The 27,862-nt window shown below is 38.7% G+C and overlaps 1 protein-coding gene and 1 long non-coding RNA gene across 3 annotated transcripts; both read right to left on the bottom strand.

The window, feature by feature from the left end:
• Positions 1-1,649: 1,649 nt before the first annotated feature.
• LOC134668563 (uncharacterized) lies at positions 1,650-2,829 on the bottom strand. Its single transcript, XR_010098798.1, has 2 exons — positions 2,384-2,829; positions 1,650-1,917 (listed from the first exon to the last, which is right to left on the bottom strand). It is a non-coding gene; the product is annotated as an uncharacterized LOC134668563 (long non-coding RNA).
• Positions 2,830-4,837: 2,008 nt separating this feature from the next.
• Positions 4,838-27,721, bottom strand: LOC134669041 (WW domain-binding protein 2). 2 transcript variants are annotated; one of them, XR_010098846.1, is made up of 8 exons: positions 27,546-27,721; positions 13,060-13,234; positions 12,310-12,469; positions 11,755-11,885; positions 10,949-11,132; positions 9,783-9,862; positions 6,013-7,411; positions 4,838-5,201 (listed from the first exon to the last, which is right to left on the bottom strand). XR_010098846.1 is itself a non-coding variant. In XM_063526567.1 (7 exons), the coding sequence occupies exons 1-7, from the start codon at positions 27,599-27,601 to the stop codon at positions 7,364-7,366; spliced, it is 834 nt and encodes a 277-aa protein (XP_063382637.1). In that variant the 5' UTR covers positions 27,602-27,721; the 3' UTR covers positions 4,838-7,363. The 2 variants fall into 2 exon arrangements, 1 of the variants encoding a protein (XP_063382637.1); XM_063526567.1 differs by having other exon boundaries at positions 4,838-7,411.
• Positions 27,722-27,862: the final 141 nt, after the last annotated feature.

Here is a 27,862-nt window from a genome sequence, read left to right on the forward strand (position 1 = left end):
ACAAATATGTTTGTTTATCAACATAATTACTATATACCTATAATACCAATACCCGCCAGGCTAAACCGGTTGTCAACTTTAGTTCCATTGGTACACATCGAGGGCGCCAGTAGTATAAACGTATAAACGGTTGGGGACATTTTTTTGTATGGAGTTACCGTTCTTCTCCTAGTGAGTATTATATTCTTTGATCGACCGGCACCGACTTCAAACAGCTGTTAGCGCATTTTATGAAAGGGATAATATTTTATTTTAACCTTTTTGAAGTCGGTTTTCTTTATATACTGGGTCAAGCAAATCTTGTCAGTAGCAAACGGCGGCAAATTTGAAAAATCGCGGGTTAGCAACACTGTGTTCGAATAATTCGAAAATCGCGTGTCATCTGTGCTTTATCTGTGGAATGTGGATCGCGAATGACAGCCATCATCTTTGTTTACATTCTGAATCGATTCTATTTCAAGAGATATTTCTGCTGTGTCACCATTAAATACGAATATATTAAATAAGATTGTGCTTAATCAAAGCTAAGATGCCTACAATGCCTACGGTGGCAACTGAGAAATCTAATAAAATATTAAAATCCAGTAGTAGGACATCTACCTGCTGAAGCAATGATTTTATTCATACATTCTTGTTTAACGGCATAGTCCACTTCTAATTTTATTTTGAGATCTTCAAATTAGTTAATCATTTTTATCAACATCACACATCGCTTTTAAATTGTCCGTCCATACCTATTAATAACAATTTCAAACATTTCCAATAGAGAATCCGCGAGTGACAATTTGAATTGACGGGCGCGCTCAGCGGAAAAAAAAGTTTAGGTTCGATGTACATTGTACATTGCTGCTTTTCTTAGCGCAATACTACTCTTTGAGTGTTGCCCTACTTTAGTTTGCTTTACATTGCTACTGACAAGATTTGCTTGACGCACTATACTTAGGGAACTTTTACGTAGTTCAAGCTCAGTCCGTCTGTCTGTCAAAACCCTTTATCTGGGGAGGTAGGAGTTGAAATTAAAACAAATATCTGGGAGCCAAGATATAAAAACACTTGTCTTCGTATATAATACGGGCGGTCACAGAGAAGGGGGGAGGGTAGAAAAAATTTATTAACTGGGTCACACAGTATGTGTATGTGCCTCGTATGTGCCCTAAGAGCCCCTTTCTACCTCCTATAGCCACCGATGAGTTTCACTATGCTTCTTCAGACTCCATCATCGGCAGCTCGATGATACCAAAATATATGCAAGTATAAGTATATGATATGACAATAAATAAAATATGATATTGTATTGTCATCTGCATAAGTTTCATATCTTGCCAGATTTTAAATTGTTAAATAGATAAAAGTGAAGTTTAACGCATTCACTGCCAGGGGGCGTGGCCTAGGAACAAAATTGTATGACGGTGAACGCACATGTGCGTTGGGGGCAGTGAATGTATTAATACTTTATGTGTGTTAAAATGCGAGTGTATATTGTATGTTCAATAAAAGATTTTATACTTGGTCAAGAAATCTTTTGTCAGCAGAAAAAGGCGCGAAATTTAAATTTTCTATGGGACGATAACCCTTCGCGCCTACATTTTTTTATTTGTTGATTTTTTCTACTGGCAAGATTTGCTTGACCAACTATATAAACAAATTCAACACGTAAAGATGATTTTAATAAATTTACTGTAACTGGGGAAATAAAATGGATAATTGAGAACAATATTGGCAGATGCGTCGGCTTGAACTGGCTACTGGACATGGTTTATGGACGTTAGAGTATTGTGCAATAGCGACTGCAGTAAGTCCCGCAGCACGGACAGCAACACTCGTCGCAGCACTCCTGGCAGTTCTGGCGGCAGGCAGGGGTGCAGCACTTCGCGCAGCAATGCCGGCAGCCCGCCCGCCTGAGCCTGCCCCTGTGCCCTTAAAATAAAATCAAAGACTTCGATGACAGCAAATATTACCACCATATCTCTCATTAATATTATGCGCCTTAGGACGGCGCCTAGCGACATCTACCGAGTTCCAAGTGAATAACGGCGCGATTCGGTTTGGGTTCGAATTGGAGATTGACTAGATATGAAATGGTAAAGATGTGACGTTCCACGACAAAAGGCACCTTATGGCGGCTGGCGCTTACGTCTCATAGCGCATATAAGAGCATGTAATAGCGTTTGCGCCAGCCGCCGTAAGGTATCAAAACTAAGTAATTAAGTCCGACTTTTGACTGCACATTTCTAATGTTTTTCTGTCATCTATAGGTAAAGAACTATTTTGTGATGGACAGACAGACAAACGCACGAGTGATCCTATAAGATAAGGGTTCCGTTTTTTCCTTTTGAGTTACCCTAAAAATTATAATGAATTAATTAATTTAATGATACACTACCTTTTCCAGCACAACATTCCCTTTCAGACCGCGGTGTTCCCTTCGATCTTTGGTATTTCAAATATCTATGCGTTCCATGCAGCCTATCGTACTTTCTTAATTTTGCCTCCCTACTCTTTCTCCTAAGGTATTTTTCAATCTGGGCAGTGTTTCGTGGATTTGAAGCGTCAATGCTTCTGCCTGAACCGCCATCTGAATACTTTTTACAATAGCCACATGTGCTCAAGGATCTTGTAGCCATGATGGAGACTGCACTTTGGCAAGGCCTTATGCCCAATTTGGTGGTCCTCGCTAGACATTGTTCTGGTCGGGTGCACGGAGGTACCGAGGGATGGCAACGTAAGGGTTGCCCCTTCGTGCATGATGCACTCGGGGTGCAGGGTGGGTGAATTGCGGGTGCCATTTTGTTTGTCGGTTTCTCTGAAAATAACGTTATTATTTAAATAAAGATATTAATGTTAATAATAAGAAGCTAGAGTAATGTATAGACTCTAGACAACAGTTCATCTTCTAGCTAAAGAACAAATATACCTGCTGAACATACCTTTCCGTCTCTCCCATGGTGCTCTAATTCCATAATTTCCAGAAGTTATGTTTGTGTATCAAAGGTGTCGGTGACACTACAGCCTAATTTTCTGATATAAAAAAATTGACCCTGGTCTAACCGAATTTTTAAAGTTTTAATGTAGGCTGGGCTTAGGCTGCGTGCCCGAGATGCAACTAAATATTTCCTTCACTTCACTTTTCTAAAGCTTCCCGGCACAGTTACCAGCATACATATATTACATATCATACCGGAACGCACTCTGAACGTGATGTTAAGGCATTTTTGTACTGAATATGCTTATGCTGCACACTGGTGGAATCCCGCCTTTATTCTCAGAGCGATAAAGGGCATGTTCAGATTTTTTTTTTAAATCCGACGGAAAATAGGAGTGTTGCTTGGAGGGTTGTGGATAGCGATAGTACAAAGGAGTCTGCAGAGTTAAATATACTTAAGTGACTAATCCTTGAACTCACCTATTGCATGCTTCTATCAGAAATTATGTGCCGCACCATCATGATTGTTAAAGGTATGTACTGCTAAAATACGATGAATAATTTCCTATGCTTTACATTTTGTCGTTCTAATTAACGGTGTTGTTGGCTTTCTCGGTGACATAATTTTGATCTTCTGTTTTTAATACGTGACATTTGTCATTTATGATTTTTTGTCTATTATGGGCAAAGAGAATTTGCATGTCAGAATGATTGACGATGGGCAATGGGCAATCAAAGTTAAGAGTCTGTGCCACAGACAAAACATCCTCTAGACTGAGCATAGTCGCGCTACCCCCGCTGCCACGCATACGGTAATTTTACTCCATGTTCGAGTCGAAAGTGTCTTTGTGTGACGTCCGTGAACTCGTTCGTCGTTTGAACGGACCAATCACGGCACGGGACTTCGCACACCCGGCCCGCGCACCCCCGCATTTTTGGCAGAATCGGTTGCATGAAATAACTGCTCTAAACTCCGTCTAGAGGATTCCTAGTCTATGGTCTGTGCGGAATGTATTAGGCTCCATACATTTCACGACTCTTCTCTTTCCGCATCGACTACAGAACAAACAGGAATATAAGGCAAGATAAACCATTTTTAGGGTTCCGTAGTAAACTAGGAATTATAATTTAAGTAGTCATTGCCGCCTGTCCCGTCTGTTAGGTAGGTATAGCTTCCGTACCTACACTTTTTGATCAAAGCCACCCTATGTCCTAACCTCTGTACCGATTTAGATAAAATCTGAGATAGTTTGCGGCCCGAGGAAGGACATAATATTATGATAGTTTTTACCCATCACCAATATCATCATTTCACGCACATAAAGTCGCGAGAAGAAGCTAGTTCCGCAATGTACCTATGCGCTATAATAAGTACCTATACTGCAAAACGTAATTCAAGACCAAAAAAAGTAAGAAATGTTGCCACTTTTTTACTAGCGCGTCTTGTATTTATGTACAAATAAATAAATAAAAGTACTTTTTTAAATAGTAGGAGTAAAATTACTAATGAATAAATTATCTTAGCGTGATTATTTATCAAAAGGAATTTACAATTTTAGAAACAAATTATTGCAATGGCAACATTGTCTCACTTTTTTTGGTCTTGAATTACGTTTTGCAGTATATATGATACTCTAACTTTTTGTCATGGTCATGAAATAATAAACATCAAATGTTAAAGCAATAATTTTTATTAACACTATAGATACACAATACAATGCAAAAAACAATTAAAGCCTGATATTCAAATATAACTTTTATTATTTGTAATATTACAATAGCATTTAATAGAACCAGAAGATTGTGAATATTGTTCAATGGTAAGTTCTAAGGTGGCACATTCAAAATTATCAAACAAGACTTGTTTAACGTAAAATAACTATAACATTTTTATATTTTATCTGTGCTACATAATTTTCTACAACAATCAGTCATACATGAATGTCGAATACTTTGTATAATATTTCGTTTACAATTATTTGAAACGAGTAGATACAATCGCGATTTGTATCCCGTTTATTGAAAACTTAAGGCTCCGTCACACAGGCGCATTTTGCGGGGCGCGCCGCTCTTACATATAAAACATACACACCGCGCTCATGCCCCGCCCGGAAAACGCGCCTGTGTGACTGAACCTTTAATTTTCAGAAGTAAGAACGGCACAAATGGTGCTTTTTTTATACAATCAAAGCCAAACGGGAGGTGTAACGATTATAAGGAATGTAACGTTCATAAAAAAATCACACTGATTTCGATTCAACCCGTAAGTAGATAATAACTAGGGATGTACCGACTAGTCGCCGACTAGTCGGGAAAGCCGACTATCCGGCCACATTTGTAGTCGGCGATTAGTCGGCGACTAGTCGGCAAAAATGGCCGATTAGTCGGCACTGTATTAGTGAAAGAAAAACAGAAAAAAAGAAACCAACAGTCAATATTTACCATATGTTTTATGTCTATTTTACCAAAATACCTATTCAGGGTCTGGAAACTTTTGTTCATATAATTGACCGTTTGATCGTTATCGTATGGTGGTGGGCTGGTGTTTTCCTCTACAGGTCGATCTCAACTGATTCTCGTGTAATTTCATGGCAAAGTTCTATTCTTAAAGGATTTTATTATAATTCAGTTTTTGTTATTTTTTTAATGGTGGAGCCATGGGGAACTATTAATGTTATTGCCAAATTTAGAGACTTATCAACAGGGCACGTTGCTCGTAAAGACGCTGACCACAGGGGATAGGTTCTTAACTGGCGACTACGCACGAGAAATAGGGCCTTGGATATATACCTCCTACAAGTTGTACCTACTGACGGTCTGCTCAGGATCGCAAAATAAAAGGAAGACAGACATTGATCGAGGATTCTTGTGATAGGTCTTTGAACCGGTAGAGAACACCTTTTAGCCAAGCTAATATATGAATAGCGCAACCAAAAGAGCAAAACTATTGTTTTTCAGCTGAACTTATACGAAACTAATGATCTGGCCGACTAGCCGACTAGACGGCCGACTAATCGGCCATTCGAGCGCCGATTAGTCGGCTAGTCGGCCAAATCAATAGTCGGTACATCACTAATAATAACTAAGACCAGTATAACTAGACCCGCTAAAAATATGTGTCCCTTTCTTACGTTTTGTACAGAATGTAAATAACTTTGAGTTTTCGCCTTTTCAATACTACATTGCCAGTTTTTCAATACTACATTGCCGGTATACTCAGATGCGTATGTTTTTGTACGCATGTGCAAACACACTGAAGGGGCTGCGACGATTTTGTCTAATTGCAATAATGCTCGCAAATTATACCGTATTGATTCGGTACCGCTATGGCTTCAGATGACTTCTTATTGTCAATAGCACGACTATAACATTGGGCAAAGTTATTCCGTCCACGGACGCTAAAGAAATAAGAACGTAATAATAATAAATTCCTCTCTCTGCGGCCCTGACCACCGGCAGCTTGGGCCCTGCCCCGCTGCTGGCGGCACCCTAGGTTAGGTTTTTTATAATATGTTTATACTTATTTTTTGTTGTTTTTTATGTGTTTTTGTATTTTACTTTTATATTCATGTTATAAATGACCTAGCCTAAGAAAAATAAATAAATGAAAATAAATTCTTCTACATGACATTAAAGCTCTCCAAGGGGCCTCTACGTGTTGAATCTATATCCCCACGCGAGCTTATCAAAAGACCAGGATTTATAGGCCCGAGAAATCCAAGGAGATACAAATAAATAATAATTTCAGCCTATACTTATACGTCCCACTGCTGGGCACAGGCCTCCTCTCATGCGCGAAAGGGAAATACGTGTCGAGTGGAAAAGTTTCGTATCGAATATCTTTAGGTAGCTACGTCGAGGCGCATTCAGACCTAGCATATCTACCGCTCGATTAAGAAATACTGATTAGTGATTACGCTACGCTGGATTTGGACGCACCTTCAGTACACCGGGTTGAATAGAGATCAGTGGTTCCGAGTGCTCGTTTTCAAAATACCACAAATTTCATGATGAATACAAACACCAACACTCTTACGGCGTATCCAGACTAGTACATTTTTCGGCAATCTGATTAAATTGCCCGATGAAATCAGGGCGTGCGGACGCAAATGCCAATTAGGCTCGCCGAATTCAACCGCCGATAATGACCGATATAACCGATAAAATGAGGTGCGGACGCAAGAATACCAATTTGTGAGGCCAGTATTTTCGTTCTGGGGCATTCTGAACCATCTGATTTCACCTTAACTGTCTGTTTGAGATTAAATTATAAGTGCATATTACAGAAAAATAGCAGTGGTGTTTTAAAAATGTGGTATTTAGAAAATAGTGTGCACACTGGGCTTTACAGTATGGTCTCCGTACTGCAGCAAGGCTCCGGTAACGGCTCGGCGCCGACGGGCAGCCGCGGCCGTCCGAGGTGGAAGTGCGGACAGTGCCTTAGTTTTCTTTCTTCGACGTAGACTCTTGATAGGTCGGGGGCTGATCCTGGAATTGAAACATTTGAGTTTTGTTACTAGAATTAACTTTAAGGCTCATTACGCTAGATGTCCTTTAGTATAGCCCCCTAGGACTTCTAATAAAAAAGAATGGAAATATTGGTCACAGACGTCAGTGGCGTGCCTAGGGTTTCGGAGTAAGGCAAGCCGAAAGATATGTTTTCGTAATAAATGTCCAATCTCACTCTTTGGACTCAAATGAATTTGTTAGCGTATCGCGGCGAGCTATCATAGCGCACAGCACAGGGCATACTAGGTACTACCATAACTACTAGATAGAATTTTACAAACATATCAGAGGGCCCACAAGGTGGACTGATGACCTGGTGAAGGTCGCGGGAGTCCGCTGGATGCGGGTGGCGCAAGACCGGTCATTGTGGCACTCATTGGGGGAGGCCTATGTCCAGCAGTGGACGTCCTCTGGCTGATAGGATGATGATGATGATGATGATGATGATCAGAGGGCCTACCGCTTACACTGAAATTTGCAAATTGCATGCTTCTTTCTCTGTCACTCTAATTACGCCTTAATTGGAGTAAACCAACAATCCTTGTGTTTTGTAAACGGCCGTACAAAATTTTCTCTTATAATGCGACTGACTTATCTGAGAATAGACAAGTCGGGTGTTGGTTTTGATTTTTACCTTGCTTTCGTTGAGTAATACGTGGACGCATCTCATACCGTCACAAGGAACAACTTCATCCATTGTTAACACTTATAAACGTCACAACAAACGAACAAATCCACATTCACTACTTAATTCAAATTCACTTAAATAAATTGACCTTTCGTTACTTTCGACTCGACTAAATAATAATACACTTGAAGTAAACGCGTGCCCGTGTGAACTTATGCAGCTAACTTCGCACCAAAAGCTCGGCTTAAATCGCCTTATAAAATTGCTATACATACCAACAAATAATTACATCGTTCTATGGCGTTTGTAGGCTTAGACCGCCTAGAGCGGGACGAAAAAGCAAGCTCGCACTCGTCGGCTTGCAACCGCAATCCGACGAGTGCGAGCAGGATAGCTAAATTCTCAGCAGATATTCATCCTACGCCTGATTTCTTTCGCGCGGAGGAGGCGCCACGGCAAAATTTTGCAACACGCTGGCGCCGCGGTCCGCGCGCTGTGGCTTGAATTTAATAATACGGGTTCATTTGGCGCGCGGTTTAAAAATAATCTATATTGATTATTGATCTTATCACTACGTAATTTCGGTAAGGCAACTAAGGCAAGCCCGGCTTTTGGGCTTGTATGGAAGTACCGCCACTGACAGACGTGTTAGTTTCAAAAGCTCAGTTGTTAGAGCGGCAGAAAGGCCCATTTTCCACATTTCCTTTGTTTTACAATTTGTATTATACTATGGATTGGACATCAACTTTGAACATATAATCAATTATTACTAATTAACAATACGTAATTTCGTCACTTTTGGCATGCATTAAATGACAATAATAGGTATTACTTCAATTAACTTACATTATGTGGATCTATGATGTTAATTTATTTTGCTTTTGTTTAATCTATGCTCTTCAGACGAACCGTTCTATTAGTGCTTATAAAATCATCACAAAATATCTCGGACCCTCACTTCACAAATAATTTTCAAAGCTCTTAAAAACAATATTCACGATTACGTTCATTTTGCGTTTCTTAGAAAACGTAAAGTCGTGGCATTAGGTTTAATAACAATAATTCTTATGAATTGAGAGAAGTTCTATAGATTCTGGAGGATTTAATTCCAATGCTCGACGATGACGGGAAAAGGCGGCCCCTCCGTAATCGATCAACGTATTAGGTAGGTATTACCTTTGTTTACTTTTTTATTCCTTTTCAATTTCAAGAAGTAGGTACGATTACTTGATAGATAGGTTATAAGGTCGAACAATGGAGCCAAAAGGTATAAACTAACTTATCGTAAAACATTTCCTTATTATTTTAAAATTATCGTGGTTTTCCAACACCTGCGGGCCGATTTTTGAAATTCGACCACTCGTTTTCGTGTATTTCGTTAAGTGATATCTCCACTACTAGGCGTTTAAATTCTACTAATAGAATTGAAATCGAGTGGTCAATACCAGTAGATTCCAATTTCGATCGCTCGTATTTCAAAAATTAGCATTCCTCCGTTTTCCACCGAAATCGAGCGATCGAAATTCAAAAATCGGCCCCATAGGTGGTGGAAATCGGAATTCTAAAAAGAGGAAGTCGCGAGCAATAGATAGGTCTAAAAAATATAGATGAACTAAGTATTTAGTACTATTATATTATATTTGAGTCTAGATGAAACAACGTAATGCAATGTGAAATGATTAAATGAGTCAACTATGTTACAGTCTTTCAGTGAATACTTACGTATGGCGGTGGAACGTATGCGGTTTGGGGCCTGTTAGGGTCATAGTAGGCGCTTCGAGCCGCCTCGGCTGCTTTGGCATCTGCAAATGGTAACCAAACTACTGCACAACCGTACACTAACTGTTATATACTAATAAGTAACTCTCATATTGTCAGGTGACAACCAAAACTCACATAAAACCACCAATAGTCATAGTGAATCATATTAGTATCAAAATAAGGTTGGCTTTTGTTTAATAATTTATTAGTACATAATAAGCGAGTTCCAGGCTCCTATGAGCCGTGGCAAAAAGCCGGGACCACGCGAGGAAGATGAGTAATAAGTGAGTTCTGCCACTTCTGACTATTGGTAGACTAACACTTGGTATAATAAGGTTTACGAATTGTCAATAATGTGGACGATGCTAGCTATATATTTACTTTCGGTGCCGTTAGCTAAATTGATAGAGACTAATGAATAGTTAGAAGTACCTACATAAATATACTTACATTTATTTATGAAGAGATATTCTAGAATAATAATGATATTAGGTACCTACATTCTTTACTCTTCCTACTTTTTAGTAAAAGTTGCATTAATATCGTCAAATAATTTAATAAAGCAGTTCATAAATTAATTTTCAATTTTTTTTTTAAACTTGGAAATGAGAAAGGAAGTAAAATTCCTAGAGATTGAAATTATTGTCGAAATACTATTATTACTGAATCGCGATTAGAAAGGGATTGAGATAGCTGTCAATCCATATTGATTTTGACGTAAGTGTATGGAAATCTGTTATTTCTAATCCCTTTCTGATCGCGGCATGATAATATGTATGTATGTAAAATTATTTAGACAGGCAAATAGATAGCTGTGGCCCTAGTGAAAAAGGGTATAAGTCTCATGCAGCTTAGGAGTAAGAGCCATAGGTGTTACTTGGAACTTACACCCTTTTACAACTGCGCTGCCCGAGACTTATACCTTTTTCCACTAGGGACACATTATTAATATTTATTAACAGATTGATATCTTCTTTCTCTGCAAATAAAATGTACAGTATCTATCTAAAACGAAATACTGCAAACTAGTATATTTTCTTAAGGCATTTATTGCTCACCAACACAGGTCTCCAACTCTCCACCGATTATAAACACAATTCACAAAATGTAACAGCAACGTGTCTCACCATTGGGCGACATGCCGTTAGCCTGGGGCGGCGCGAAGCCGCCGGGGTAGCCGGGCGGGGGCGGGGCGGCGGCGCCCGACAGCCCGCCCGCGCCCGCCGGGTAGCCCGCGCCCGCCACGCCGGGGTACGGCGGCGGGTTGTTGGACACGAACACGGAGTTTGGCGGCGGCTGGTCGGGGAACGCCTGCGAATATTTCGATTGTGTTAGGCGCTTTTCATATTGGATGCAGATGCGCGAGCGCGTTTGCTGAGCGCTGTCTCGCTTACGTATCAGTTCTCGCATACATGAAATAACAGTACTAGTTATCATAATCATCTAAATATTGTCGAGAGAAATTAAACACACTCACACAGATCCCCTGATCCCCTGCCCCTGTCAGGTTGGTCATGCCCACACAATTGGATTCTAAACTACTTGAAATGTAATGTATCATTCAGTCTCATCACCAGTACGCCCAAATAGAATCCATTGTGCATTTTCAGAAAACGGTAAATAATGCAATTCTTCTTTAAAATGTTTTCTTTCAACAGATTTAGCTATCTTAAGGATCTAAGTAATGTCACAGAATAAATAATAGTACTAAGTACAGAAGACTCACTCCCTAACAAAACGCGTCTGTTACAATTAACACAGATATGGCCGCTAGGTGGCGACAACGCCACGCGCGGTTTATGGCAAACCCCAAAATTGGGGCCGAACGGATGTACTTTTAGCTACCTGTAGCAAACACCTGAGACACGCCTGGTAATGTTCCTGAAAGGCCGTAAGAGTCCTAAGACCTCCACATTATACTGTGTAAACTTACAGTGTAGGGCGGCACCCATCCGTAGTAGCCCTGCGGCGGCGGCGCATAGGCCGGCGGCGGGGCGGCGTACCAGGGGCCGGTCGGCGGCGTGTACGGCGGCGGCGCGGCGCCCGGCGTGCCGTGCCGGGATGCTACGAACATTAAAATATAATTTTAAAAACATATTTAAATCATTTTCGAGAAAGAGGTGTAGTTTCAATAACTAATAAAAGGCAATTAATAAGCGTGAATTTAATCTTATAATCTTCAGGGGGATAGTTTATAATTATTTATTTTAAGATTAGTTTTATTTATTTTTAGATTTAGTTTTTAAGTTTTGTAGGTTAGTCATTTAATTATGTTTTGTTTCTGGGTAAGTATTATATTAAGTTTGTATGCACTAATAAATTCATATATTGGTTCGATGAAACATCTAATTATACCTTCAGTTATGTTTATGATAAACATATGTAGTCTAAGTCACATTTATCAGTGCATGACACAACCAAGATAACAATGAATGCTAAGAGCTAAATGTAAATTAACATTTGTTTGTTATCTGAGTGGTCATCTTACCAAGATGTGCAGCTTTCAGCATGGCCTGGCCGAACTCAATGGCTCCGCCAGACTTGAAGACCAGTTTGAATTTCACTTCTCCAACAAAGTTGCCATTGGGCTGGGCCCGCACCTTGCCCTTGATAAAGTTTGCGGAGAACATAGGCTGCTCCACATTGACCTGCAACATAATCAACTTACAACATGTATCCGAATTTTTTGATACAATTATCAATTACTACTGTACTGTTTTAATATTATGTTACTTTAAAATCATATCAGCAAAGCCCAGTGATTGCTGGCTGACCATAAAGGTCTCCCCAGATATATTGACGCGCATTATGCAAAATCCGATAGGAAATAGCTTTATGTTCGAACAATAAGAGCGAAAAAGCCGTTGACGCATCGGCAGGCGATGGCCTATGCGAGCCTAGCCGAACGACTACTTTTTCACTCTTCCGTTTCCGCGTCGACATATGTGGGGGAACTCTAATAGTTATTAATCAAGTCAGCAAATAAGTGGTGTAAGTATACAAAGTATACATACATCTTTGTTCCATATTACAACCACACGTAACATTAGATAACAAATTCAATTGTATAATTCCTTGTCACAAATAAAGTACAATAATAGAACTATTTTTCTGATGTTACAAACAGTTTTATTGAGTTGTGGGACAAATCTCCTGGTAATTCCTGGTATAAGGGCATTACTTTTTCTAATTTACGTTTTGATAAAATATATATATGTAGTACATAAGTAGTCCTTACATCTTGCAGAGCAATGAAGGGAAAGCTGAATGACCTCAGGCTGTCAGCGACGTTCTTGGAGTTGTAGATCATGCGGTGTGTAGTGAGGTACATGCGCCCGTTCTTGCTCCCCTTGAACTCGGGGGTGTCATTGCCATAGAAGTCGACCATGACATTGTCGGAGAACAGGATGATACTAAAATTATTTATTTTCAGTTATTTAAACAGTATAAGTTCCCCATTTATATTAATACAACAAAGATATATAGGTAATGACAGTCTAAATAACTGTTTGGGAACCTGAATAATCAGAGAGATGTAGTGAGGGTAACTACTAACTATATTTTTCCAAAGTATAAAGCTTGAATACAACATTTTCTATAAAATAATAATAATAATCAGGGGTCGGACAAAAAGTGCGGATGACGTAAAAATGACGTAATCTTGCACACAGGATGATGTTTGAGTTTGTATTTAAACTTCCGTGTCATGTACCTCCAAAAACGGAAAATTGCCGCAATATTCGAGTAAAGATGACATTTAGAGCGTTTTCTTATACATTAGTAAATATAAATTTTAGCTAAATATAATCGTGAAGATACAATAGCTAAACAATAACGAAGTCAATTTATTGTTCATCTAATAGTAGAAGAGCCGGCCGCAAATTTTCTAACCGACTTGATACCACGATGAAATGCACAATGGTTTCCCATAAAAGTGATGCTAAGTCCGAATTCGATAGTCTGCCACGGCGGAACTTGCCGAAAGTACGAAAAAGAAGGCCACTTCCGGTGCGAAAAAAGGGGGCTGATTTAACCCATCTGATACCGAAATAATAGTTATGGCAGCAGTTAGAAATTTACATGTAGACACATAAAAGCGAAGTCTGCCAGTGTTTTTTTTGCCGGAAGTGCTTGGCAGACGCTCTCAAAGGTGGCCAACGGGACCCCTAATTTAACCCATCTGATACCACCATGAAACCAATTCCAGTCGGTAGGTATGAACCCTCATGTCAGGAATATATAAGTCTGCCAAGGCTTTTCCTGCCGAAACACCTTGGCAGACGAGATTATGTAAGCAAGGTCGGCATCGGTTACCCTACACTAACCCATCTGATACCACCATGAAACCAATTCCAGTCGGTAGGTACGAACCCCCATTTTAGGAATATATAAGTCTGCCAAGGTTTTTCCTGCCGAAACACCTTGGCAGACGAGATTATAAACAAGATGACCATCGGTTACCGTACACTAACCCATCTGATACCGCCATGAAACCAATTCCAGTCGGTAGGTATGAACCCTCATTTCACGAATATACAAGTCTGCCAAGGCTTTTCCTGCCGTAACACCACGGCAGACGAGATTATGTAAGCAAGGTCGGCATCGGTTACCCTACACTAACCCATCTGATACCACCATGAAACCAATTCCAGTCGGTAGGTATGAACCCCCATTTTAGAAATATATAAGTCTGCCAAGGTTTTTCCTGCCGAAACACCTTGGCAGACGAGATTATAAGCAAGATGACCATCGGTTACCGTACAGTAACCCATCTGATACCACCATGAAACCAATTCTAGTCGGTAGGTATGAACCCTCATTTCAGGAATTTATAAGTCTGCCAAGGCCTTTCCTGCCGAAACACCTTGACAGACGAGATTATGTAAGCAGCATCCACATACGAGGGATCCGTATTTTGGGATTATACAGATTACGGACATTATTAATAGCTGTAGGCTTATTTATTACTTTATGCTTATACATATTTGTATATTATTATGTTATTAATAAAATATATTTATAATTTATTAAACCTAAACTTAATACATTGGGAATTCATTACCTGCTTACGGCAGTAGTAGGGATAAGTGGGTCAGTTCTGGCTCACTGAGCCAGGCCAACAGTCCCTCCCCCTTTTTTCCCTTGTTGAGGCCCTGCAACCTTGCCTTGAACCCAAACTAATGTCATTGTAGCTCGAATCTAACCTAATTTATTTTTATTGCTTTTAGAATATTTCAATTATCTACTTTTGCAAAGTTAAAGGTTGAAATCTCTATTTCGCAAAATGGAATTTTAATGTGACTTTAATGTATGTGCAGTCTACTTAGTAATTGGGTTTACAGATATAAAAACACACATTTATTTCCTATCCTAATTATCCTATCCTAAGTTTATTCAAATAATATTCTGAACATATATAGTAATTAGACTGGTCATATTTTTCATAAAATCGATTTCGACTGGCAAAGCATATAATTTTTTGGCAACCGGGTTTTTTAACCTAATTAGACCCCGCTGAATCCGAATTTGCCGGTTGCTCGATCGAAATCTTGACCGGAAGTGAGATATTTGACATTAAAGGTCCCTTTTTTTCGTTTTTCGTAAATAACTCTTAAACGGTGGCACATAGCAAAAAATGTTCTATTACATAAGTATTCTGCATAAAATTGCCTACAAGAAAGATTCAGTACAATTTTTCGCTAGGGTCAATATTCAAAGAGATTTTAACGCGGGAAATTTAATTATAATCACTTCTAAGGTCCCGTTTTTTAGGTTTTCGTAAATAACTCATAAACGGTGGCCAATATCAAAAAATGTTGTTAGATGTTAATAATCTACACAACATTTTGAACAAAAAAGATTCAGTATACTTTTCGCAGGGATCAATATTTAAAAAGATAATAAAGAGGGAAAGTTAATTATAATAAATTCGAAGGTTCCTTGTTTTTATTTTTTCGTTAATAATTTGAAAAGTATGACTCATAGCAAAAAAAATCTTATACATAAATAATAAACGTAAAATTTCCTACAAGAAACATGCAGAACACTTTTCGCTAGGATCAATATTTAAAAAGACAAAGCAGCGGGTAAGTTAATTATAATCAATTTTAAAGTCCCTTTTTAGTTTTTTGTAAATAACTCGTAAACGGTGTCCCATAGCGAAATAGGTTTTTAAGAATAAATTATCTACATAAAATTTCCTCCAAAAAACATCTAGAACACTTTTCTCTATGATCAATATTTCAAGCGATATTAAAGGAAGAAAGTTAATTACAATCAATTCACAGGTCACTTTTTTTAGTTTTTCGTAAATAACTCGTAAACGGTGGCCCGTTGCAAAACAATATTCTACATAAAATTGTCCACAAAAAAGGTTCTGTACACTTTTTCGCTACGATCAATATTTAAAGAGATATTAAAGGGGGTAAGTTAATTATAATCAATTTCCAGGTCCCTATTTTTAGGATTTCGCAAATGACTCGTAAAATAAGGCTCATAGCAAAATAAGTTCTTAATGTTCTTGTAAATAAATAATCGATATAAAATTTTCTACGAAAGACATGTAACACTTTTCTCTTTTTAGGGTTCCGTACCTCAAAATGAATAAAAACCGGCCAAGCGCGAGTCGGACTCGCCTTGCAAGGGTTCCGTACATTACCCAATTTTTAACAGTGTATTTTATATATGAAGGGATCGGTTCAAAAACTAAGTAATGTCCGACTTGCGCTTGACTGCATAATTCTAATAGGTTTTTCTGTCATCTATAGATTCTATTCTGTAAATCTTTTCAAAATTTTAGACCCAGTAGTATCGCAGATAAAGCCCCCTTCCCCAAAATAAAACATTAAAATACAAAAAATACCACCCCCCCCCCCTTTATCTCCGAAACTACTGGGTCTAAATTTTGAAAATAAAATAAAATAAAATAGTTCTTTACCTATATAGACGTAAACCTAAAAATAGGGACCTGGAAATTGATTATAATTAACTTACCCCCTTTAATACCTCTTTAAATATTGATCGTAGCGAAAAAGTGTACAGAACCTTTTTTGTGGACAATTTTATGTTTATTATTTATGTAGAATATTGTTTTGCAACGGGCCACCGTTTACGAGTTATTTACGAAAAACTAAAAAAAAGTGACCTGTGAACTGATTGTAATTAACTTTCTTCCTTTAATATCGCTTGAAATATTGATCCTAGAGAAAAGTGTTCTAGATGTTTTTTGGAGGAAATTTTATGTAGATAATTTATTCTTAAAAACCTATTTCGCTATGGGACACCGTTTACGAGTTATTTACAAAAAACTAAAAAGGGACTTTATAATTGATTATAATTAACTTACCCGCTGCTTTGTCTTTTTGAATATTGATCCTAGCGAAAAGTGTACTGCATGTTTCTTGTAGGAAATTTTACGTTTATTATTTATGTATAAGATTTTTTTTGCTATGAGTCATACTTTTCAAATTATTTACGAAAAAATTAAAACAAGGAACCTTAGAATTTAGTATAATTAACTTTCCCTCTTTATTATCTTTTTAAATATTGATCCCTGCAAAAAGTGTACTGAATTTTTTTTGTTCAAAATTTTGTGTAGATTATTAACGTCTAACAACATTTTTTGATATTGGCCACCGTTTATGAGTTATTTACGAAAACCTAAAAAACTGGACCTTAGAAGTGATTATAATTAAATTTCCCGCGTTAAAATCTCTTTTAATATTGATCCTAGCGAAAAATTGTACTGAATCTTTCTTGTAGGCAATTGTATGCATATTACTTATGTAATAGAACATTTTTTGCTATACACCACCGTTTAAGAGTTATTTACGAAAAACGAAAAAACGGACCTTTAATGTCAAATATCTCACTTCCGGTCAAGATTTCGATCGAGCAACCGGATCGGATTCAGCAGGGTCTAATTAGGTTAAAAAACCCGGTTTCCAAAAAGTAATATGATTTGCCAGTCGCATCAAGAAGGAGAGCGATTTTGAATTTTTTTGTCTAGTCTAAATATCATTACTTATTCTGTGTACAGTGGAGAAAACGAATGAAATCATGCAATTTGATTTTGCTATTTTTAAATAAAGAGTAACTAAACAGTATTTTCCACAGTTGTTGGTAATGATACCATCTCTTACAATTTCTCTTCATGAACATTTTATGATACCTAACCTTCCAGTTTTCGCCCGAATTAATCAAAAAATTCACCAACTCCATTTACACCAACCAAATAGAAAACGGGTCCGTGTCCGAATTCGTGATCTCGAGTCCGGGTCCGCGTCCGGGTCCAGGTTCAGGTAGAAGTCGAATTCAAAATCTTGCTTGTTTTGCCAGTGGGGTAACTTGCTTAACAATCAATTAGAAAAAGACAAGTCGTCGAGGAGTTCCGTTCTGATCACCATCAGCAATACCACTTCATCAAATGCCACTGTTCTTAATGTAAATCCTTGTTTGCCTGATGAAAATACAAGAGTCACTATACAATGCCATTAAGATTTGTAGAGTTCCCTCGATTCCTTATGGATCCCATCATCAGAACTTGAGCTTCACGAAAATATGACTTAAAAATCTAACGTGCTTAACAAACATAACGAAGAGGACAAATCCCCAAACATGAGCTATGCGTCGTTGAAGAGTTCCATTCTGATCATCATCAGCAGTTTCACTTCATCAAATGTCACAATTCTGAATGTAAATGCTTGGTTTGTTTAAAATACACCAGTATCACTATATGTTAGGGTGGTTCAAAAAACATTTTTTTTTTCCTAAGGGGCACCCCCTTATTTTTTTACACTTATTATGTTGATAAATTGAGATTATAGTTGAGATAAATTAAGAAACTTGGTGTAAAAGTTTCTTAATTTATCTCAACTTTACTTCGTTTTTTTTAGCATTAGAAATTAGGTAAACAATCTTGATGTGTCGTCTGCTTTCATAAGTAATAGTTTTTGAATTTTGAAAAGCGTTTTTCAATTAAAAGACATGCTAAGATCGCTTACCTTCTTGCAAGTTCTTTCTAATGCTAAAAAAACGAACTATACATATACAAGGTGGTGCTTAACCACGTTGAAATTTTGTATGTTGTTTGAAACCCAACAAAAAGAGTAATTATGATTCAGAATTTTATTTAAAATATCTGGTTTCACACTATTTGCACATGTGATGTATAAGTTTTGAAGTAGAAAAACATTTTCTTTCAAAATAATATCTTTTAAATCACACTTTCAAATAATGTGAAAACTACTACTTACATAAAAATCAAAAAAATAGTAACTTATTTATTTTTTTGATTTCATACAATTTGAAAAAAGTGTTTGAGCACCCTCTTGTAGTTAAGATTGCAAGATGCTTGGCGTATTTTGTCAACATAATAAGTGTAACAAAATAAGGGGGGTGCCGCTTCTTCTAGCTAGAGTTTGAATTTTTCCCATACAAACGTGAACCACCCTTACAAGATTTGAAGAGTGCCCTCGATTCCTCATAAATCTCACCATCAATGCCCTGTTTATCAAAAGCTTGTAACTTGTAATACAAGTGGAAGTCCCTTTCTAACAAAAGCTGTCAAAAAGGGAGTTCCACTTGTATAACAAGTTACAAGCTTTTGATAAACAGGGCACAGAACTGGGTTTTGACAAAGACGGAACCAATCTGTATGTATATACTTACAAGTTACATTACAACTCAACTAAAAAAATATTTTTCAAAATATTTATCGATCCCAAAATGACGGAGATATCAAACATTAAAAAACCGAATTAATACCTCCTTTTTAGGGTTCCGTAGCCAAATGGCAAAAAACGGATCCCCTAATAGATTTGTCATGTCTGTCTGTCTGTCCGTCCGTATGTCACAGCCACTTTTTTCCGAAACTATAAGAACTGTTGAAACTTGGTAAGTAGATGTATTCTGTGAACCGCATTAAGATTTCAACACAAAAATAGAAAAAAAAACAATAAATTTTGGGGGTCCCCCATACTTAGAACTGAAACTTAAAATGTCTTTTCATTAAACCCATACGTGTGGGGTATCTATGGATAGGTCTTCAAAAATGATACAATACAATACAATACTTTTTATTGCACGCCTCACATACACTTAGTTTACAATAAATGGACAATAACATAAAAAAAGACAATAGAGGTAACAACAGGCGGTCTTATCGCTTATGATATTGAGGTTTCTAATATAATTTATTTCTAAACTGAATAGTTTGCGCGAGAGACACTTCCAAAGTGGTAAAATGTGTGCACCCTCTCCCCCTTTAGTAGTAGTAGTAGTAGTAAAATACTTTATTGTACAAAAAGAAACATAAAACATGAAAGAACACACATCATTAGTACAAAGGCGAACTTATCCCTTTCAGGGATCTCTTCCAGTTAACCCTTGAGCAGTTGAGGGAAAATTGGAGAACGGTAGACATAAAAGCTGTACTAAACGGCATAAAGATAAAATATTTAATATCCTACAAGATAGGTAAACCTATATCCTACTATAATTATGTACCTATATACAAAGTATGGGATATGAAATATAACAAATATGTAAACAACTATATATATTTAAAATATATAATACATATAATACATTATATATGATATAATACATATATACTAAAACTACCTAACCGCATACATCTTTTAGATTTCAAGTTCCGTCAGAAAGCCATAACTTTTTTAAATTCGCCTTTAGCGATGCGACCGATTGACACTTACGAAGAGAAGACGGTAAGGAATTCCATAATTTGACAGAGTACACAGTAAAAGACTTGTCATAGGATCGGTGTTTGTGTGGCGGGATAGCCAGAGAGAGATCTGCACTGGAACGGAGCCGGTGCCCGCTGCCGTCTGCTAAAAATTTAAACCTCTCCGAGAGATAAGGGGGAGAAGAAGGAGAGAAAAGGACGTTAAATAGAAGGGAAAGTACATGAATGTCTCTACGACGCCGAATGGGCAGCCATTTGAGTTGGGAGCGGAAAGATGAAATGTGATCAAATTTGCGTAAGCCAAAAATGTATCTGATGCAAACATTTTGCAAACGTTCAAGCTTGTCAAGTAGTTCCTCCGTGAGATCCAGAACAGCAATGTCCGCATAATCAAGAAGGGGAATTAGCAGAAAACGTGCAAGCATGACTTTCGTGTGGACAGGGAGGAAACTCTGCAGCCGACGAAGCGAGTGCAGGGAAGCAAAAAGCCTCCTACTGGTTTCAGTCACGTGGGATGACCAAGAAAGAGTCTGATCCATGACAATGCCTAAATTTCTTACAGTGGCTGAGAAAGGAATGTGTGTTCCATCGAAGAGAATTTTAGGCATTGTCACTTCAGACAACTTAGAGATAAAGTGAGGACTCCCAATGAGAATTGCCTGCGACTTTTTCGCGTTAACCATGAGGCCAAAAGATGTTGCCCAGTCGCGAATAGAGTCAAGATCCCCGTTAATTTGGCTTATTAGTGGTCCTAAATTATCTATACTAGCCGCTGAGTAAATTTGCAAGTCATCTGCATAAAGGTGGTAGGAAGAAACAAGTGACTTCGTGATCCCGTTAATAAATAGAGAAAAAAGTAGAGGCGACAGGACCCCACCCTGAGGGACCCCCGCGGTCAATTCACACCACGAAGAAACAGTGTCCTCGACCATGACCCGCTGGCGCCTTCCAAATAGGTAATCGCGGAACCAAGAAAGTGCTAAGGGGGACAGATTGTAATTACGTAAAATACCTAGAAGTACGTCAAAATCCACGGTGTTGAAAGCACTGCTGAAATCTAAAAGAACCAAAGCCGTTAGCTCTTTTTTCTCTATATTGAGCCGAATGTCGTCGGTAACCTTGACCAAAGCCGAGACAGTACTGTGTTCGGGGCGAAAACCAGACTGTAGGGGATTCAAGAGGTTATAGTTATTTAGAAAGGAGGAGAGAAGTTTGTGTACAAAGTGTTCGATTACTTTTGAGAGGATTGGAAGAATAGAAATGGGACGGTACTGGGAAAGGGATGAAGGATTAGATACTTTTGGCAAAGGAATTACATGTGCAAGTTTCCAAGAAGAGGGGAAGGAGCCAGACGAGAAAGAGAAATTAATGATTTGGGCCAGAACGGGTGCGATAATTTCCGCCACGAGCACAATCATGCCCAAGCTCAGGGCATCTTCACCAACGGCATTAGTTTTAATTGTTTTAAGAATTGCAAGGACCTCCTGCGGTGAGATAGAGCGAAAGTGGAACAAGGACGTATCGGGCCGAGGAGTATTGGCTAGAATAGATAACGTACGTTGCTTTACAGAAGGGTCAAGCTCAACCGGGGAAGAACTAAAGTGCCGATTGATAGCTTCTAAATCGAGTACACCCGTGTGACCTTGATGACTCTTGCCCACCCCAAGAGATTTAAGAAATTTCCACAGCTTTGCGGGAGGACAATCGTTAATGGACTGGTGAATATAATTACGCCTTGCATTTCGACACGCTTTGTTGCACCGGTTGCGCAAAGAAGTAAAAGCACGCAGGTTTTCATCGGTAGGGTCTTTACGGAGTTTGACGCGAGCACGATTCCGCTTAGCCATGAGTGACTTAATCTCAGGTGTAAGCCATGGCGCGGGGTAGTGCTTGACTCGAGTAGGTTTCAATGGAGCATGCTTATCAAAAGCCGCGAGCAAAACGTCATTGAAGGTCCCCACCTTAACTTCAATATCATCTGTCAACTCCAAGGATGACCAGTCAGCATTCCGCAAATCATCTTGGAGAGCCTGTAGATCAACGTCATGTAGGTTTCGGCGCAAAACTATCTTATGACGCCTTTTGGGGGCTCGAATTTTGAATGAGGCGAAAATAAGGTCGTGATTTGAAAAGGCTGCTGCATTAAATTGGCCATGACAGGCCACGATTTCCGGGGAAGACGTTAGAATTAAATCTAGAAGAGAGGGAGGACCATTATGTGGAAAGTGAGTGGGGCCGAGGGGTAAGACTTCAAGATTTACGGAAGATGCTAGGGAATTAAGTTTGCGCGAACGGTGGTCGTTTTTTAAAAGGCACGTATTGAAGTCCCCCATAATAATGCGATGATCGTAACGTGGAGACAAATCGACTAAAGCATTTTCAAGGATGTCGAAATAATTGACCATAGAAGAGGGGCTGTAAAAAACTCCTAAAAGAACACTTCTATGATGCAACTTCACATCAAGAAAAAGGTATTCTGGTGCGTTCGAGTAGACCGCGGGGGACTGAGAAACCACTTGACATTCCAGATCGCTTTTAATATATATGGCAACACCGCCTCCCCTAACTATGCTACCGCCATTACCGTCTCTAGTGCCAGTTCGGTCATTTCGAAATAAACGGTAACCCGGCAATGGGTAGAGAGTAGACGGCAATGAGGGCTTGAGCCACGATTCGGAAATAAGGATTGCGTGTATGTTTTTAACGTCAAAAGTTGCTAACAAATCAGGAAAGTGTGCCGGAATACTTTGAGCGTTAATGTGTACAATGTTAAAGCGCTTACCCGCTGAATCGAAGGTAACGTGCAAACGCTCATTTAAATCCGGCAAATCAGACGCATCGCTAAAAGAATCGTAAAGGCTAGACGAAGATAAGGAGAAGAATTCGCTGTCCAGGCTTATATCCAGAACATCAGACATTTGCGGTAAGTAAAACAAACTAATATAAAATATATAAATAAAACAATATTCCTAAACTAACGATATATAACTATACTTAAAATGTAAATATTTAGTTGCATGCGAAAATACTACGCCTAAACTCCACAATTCACCTCAAATACTCGCCAGCAGCTGGTTTACATAACGAATAAAATAATTAAAGCTACTAAATATACTGAATATGCGTTCTGAGTATGAGTGTTAATTAAGTAGTTGAATACAGTCACACAAAAATTTTAACACAATAGAACAGATACGTAAATTGAAAAACGACATACAAAACAAAACAATAGTGAGAAACGGAACGTAACTTGTCAAAATGACACTAGTGAAGTGACAATGACGTTAGTGACACTTACAAACTCCCCGCAAACAAAATAACAAAATTTATCGCCCAACCTTCAATATAATTATGTTACAATGCAAATTAAAATAAATGTGACGTATTATCCGGTACAAGTTGAACTTTGCAAGTATTTGCTGAGTAAAGGTGCTCACATGGCAGAGTGAAAGTTGATAACAGAGCAAATCAGCTATAACAATGAGGAACCGCAAATATCACTGTACTACCAGCGTTGAGGCTTCATTTCCGCGTGCCTCGATTTGGAAGAACCCTGCGTGCTGCAGCTGCGGAAGTTGCGTTGGCAGCGTTAGGCAGCACGGGTTCACCGCTGGCCTCTGCACCAACACTCGCAGTGGACTTTAGGGCGGCCCCATTGGCATCAGAGGGCAAGGGCAGTGCACGAAGCTCGTCCATAGTTGTTATTTTATGTCGTGAACCATCTGGGCATACTACAACAATCCGGCCATCGCTGGTCCAACTACCTTTGACTCCGTAGATACGCCTGGCCTCAAGAAACACAGCATGCCGGGTATTTGTTAGAAACTCTGATAAAGTGAAGCCAGACCCTTTAAGGAGCTTCTTGGCAGCCCACACAACATCCCGGGTTCTGGAGCAGGAAAATTTGATTAATATTGCCCTAGGTTTGGAAGCTGCTTTGTTCTTACCAAGTCGGTGGCAACTAACAAATGAGTTAGTTGTGATGTCACTCAGCTGAAGCCTATTTTGACAAATGTCTGTCACTTTAGATGGGGCTATCTCACCCTCAGCCTCCGGGACTCCGTGTAGCAATAATATTCCAGCCCGAGAGCGCGTCTCCATCTCCTCCAAAGTCTTCAAGACTATATCCATTTGATTCTGCAGGCCCGAGACCATTTTTCCTATAAAATCTTTGAAGCTGTTGAAGTCGTCCCGGACAGCTGGAGGTGCTGGTGCCTGAGTGGAAATGGAGTTCTCAAAAGTAGCCATCCGTGAATTGAAAAGTTCCTTCATACTGTTCATTTCCTTTTGGAGTTTTGACAGGAGATCCATTATTGTTTGTGTTGTGCTTGACAGTGACTTGCAGTTATGTGCTTATGTGCGAGAATATTGTAGAGAAAACAGCTGCTGACTGCACTGAGGTGAGGTATTAACACATTTGAAACTTTTTGTGTTCAAAACTGTAGTCTAATAATTTTAATAAAATAAAATTCGCCAGCAAAATTCAAATACGTGTCTCTACTTCGCCTACCCGTTTTTTTTTTTTTTTTTGCCTTGCCCTTTAACTTCTCAAATAAATTTAACTTCGCACTGAATGATGACATCGTACGGGGCTTAAAGCCCCCGTAACGCAGTGAACGTGTTAAAGTCACATTAAAATTCCATTTTTCGAAATAGAGATTTCAACATTTAACTTTGCAAAAGTAGATAATTGAAATATTCTAAAAGCAATAAAAATAAATTAGGTTAGATTCGAGCTACAATGACATTAGTTTGGGTTCAAGGCAAGGTTGCAGGGCCTCAACAAGGGAAAAAAGGGGGAGGGACTGTTGGCCTGGCTCAGTGAGCCAGAACTGACCCACTTATCCCTACTACTGCCGTAAGCAGGTAATTAATTCCCAATGTATTAAGTTTAGGTTTAATAAATTATAAATATATTTTATTAATAACATAATAATATACAAATATGTATAAGCATAAAGTAATAAATAAGCCTATAGCTATTAATAATGTCCGTAATCTGTATAATCTCAAAATACGGATCCCTCGTATGTGGATGCTGCTTACATAATCTCGTCTGTCAAGGTGTTTCGGCAGGAAAGACCTTGGCAGACTTATAAATTCCTGAAATGAGGGTTCATACCTACCGACTAGAATTGGTTTCATGGTGGTATCAGATGGGTTACTGTACGGTAACCGATGGTCATCTTGCTTATAATCTCGTCTGCCAAGGTGTTTCGGCAGGAAAAACCTTGGCAGACTTATATATTTCTAAAATGGTGGTTCATACCTACCGACTGGAATTGGTTTCATGGTGGTATCAGATGGGTTAGTGTAGGGTAACCGATGCCGACCTTGCTTACATAATCTCGTCTGCCGTGGTGTTACGGCAGGAAAAGCCTTGGCAGACTTGTATATTCGTGAAATGAGGGTTCATACCTACCGACTGGAATTGGTTTCATGGCGGTATCAGATGGGTTAGTGTACGGTAACCGATGGTCATCTTGTTTATAATCTCGTCTGCCAAGGTGTTTCGGCAGGAAAAACCTTGGCAGACTTATATATTCCTAAAATGGGGGTTCGTACCTACCGACTGGAATTGGTTTCATGGTGGTATCAGATGGGTTAGTGTAGGGTAACCGATGCCGACCTTGCTTACATAATCTCGTCTGCCAAGGTGTTTCGGCAGGAAAAGCCTTGGCAGACTTATATATTCCTGACATGAGGGTTCATACCTACCGACTGGAATTGGTTTCATGGTGGTATCAGATGGGTTAAATTAGGGGTCCCGTTGGCCACCTTTGAGAGCGTCTGCCAAGCACTTCCGGCAAAAAAAACACTGGCAGACTTCGCTTTTATGTGTCTACATGTAAATTTCTAACTGCTGCCATAACTATTATTTCGGTATCAGATGGGTTAAATCAGCCCCCTTTTTTCGCACCGGAAGTGGCCTTCTTTTTCGTACTTTCGGCAAGTTCCGCCGTGGCAGACTATCGAATTCGGACTTAGCATCACTTTTATGGGAAACCATTGTGCATTTCATCGTGGTATCAAGTCGGTTAGAAAATTTGCGGCCGGCTCTTCTACTATAATTGACAATGTGTCAGTCAAAAACGTACTTACTCATTTCAAGTGGCGATATTGTTTAATAAAGAGGTTGATAAATGATAAGTGATAATTGTTTATGAAAATCAAAAATACTATTTGAAATCATCCTATAAGTGGTTTGACGTCATCCGCACTTTTTGTACGACCCCTGATAATAATCTTTTAAACCTGTGTTTTATCAATATACATTTAGTGCTTGGGACCAAGGGGTTGAGTGATATGATAAATTTACACATATTTTTGTAAATCTTGATAATTGTGAATAATATGCTGATAACAACATGTAATGTTGCATGGATAACATTTACCTACAAATCAAACATTAATGAATTAAAGCCTGATCAGAAATATATGATCACACGCCATGTTACGAAATTACACTGGACCAAATTTTTTCATACTATACTGAATTGTCAACCTATACATGATAATAACAGCGCCCTCTTGACAATGATGATATACTAATGGTCAGGCTTTAACAATCTTAAAGTTCCCTACAAGATTTAAGTTTGTTGGTTGCATTAGAGTGGAAAATAGTAGTGAAGCAAGGGATTCAACTACGTGCAGATTCTACATCCTTCTTCTTCCTCTACAACCCATGTTGACCAATGACTGTAGTTGTACTAATAAAAGGGCCCTTTAGTTTATCTCTCTGCTTTGCAGCCGGGATAGCGAACAGAATCACCAATATGAATGTACTAGGGATTACCATAAACATTGCGTCACAATAACATCATTATTATAAAAAGTTCAAGCTGTGGCAGAAGAACATCTGCTGATCGAATTTGGAGACTTTAGCATACATTTTGTCTGTACAATCCTTATCAGTAGACAATCTATTTTATCTCCAATTCAGTCAGGACGCATAGAAAGTTCTTCTTCTATTTATCAATGTACAAACGTAATTATAATCAACTATGAATGTGACTCACGCTTCCCCTGCATGTATCAGGACGCCATGATCGGCGTGGGCTGTGTTAAGGGACATTTTGAGCACTACTTGATCACAATTTTGAACAAATAAAACTTCACAAACATCAATTCATATCAAAACTGCGTAGGAAAATAGCGATCGAATGTTTCAAGAACATTCGTCACCGCTTTTTCTGTTGTGGGAGTTTGACAATGACATCTGTCTTTCTACTTTTGACAGTTGCAATTTCGTTAGATTTAGCGCTGTTTTAACAGTAACTCAAACCGCCCAGTTTCAGACTATTTGAGAGTGTGTTAAAAACTTCTGATATTTTCG

This window comes from Cydia fagiglandana, chromosome 11 (assembly GCF_963556715.1).
Source record: "Cydia fagiglandana chromosome 11, ilCydFagi1.1, whole genome shotgun sequence".
NCBI lineage: Eukaryota > Metazoa > Arthropoda > Insecta > Lepidoptera > Tortricidae > Cydia > Cydia fagiglandana.

Bases quoted from the DNA above. Each gene is read 5' to 3' on its own strand.
- LOC134669041 (XM_063526567.1), bottom strand. From the start codon at position 27,601: ATGTCCCTTAACACAGCCCACGCCGATCATGGCGTCCTGATACATGCA. The intron at 12,470-13,059 runs GTAAGGACTACT...ATTATGTTGCAG, and splicing joins CCTTCATTGCTCTGCAAGAT to GTCAATGTGGAGCAGCCTAT. The intron at 9,863-10,948 runs GTGAGACACGTT...TACCATTTGCAG, and splicing joins TAACGGCATGTCGCCCAATG to ATGCCAAAGCAGCCGAGGCG.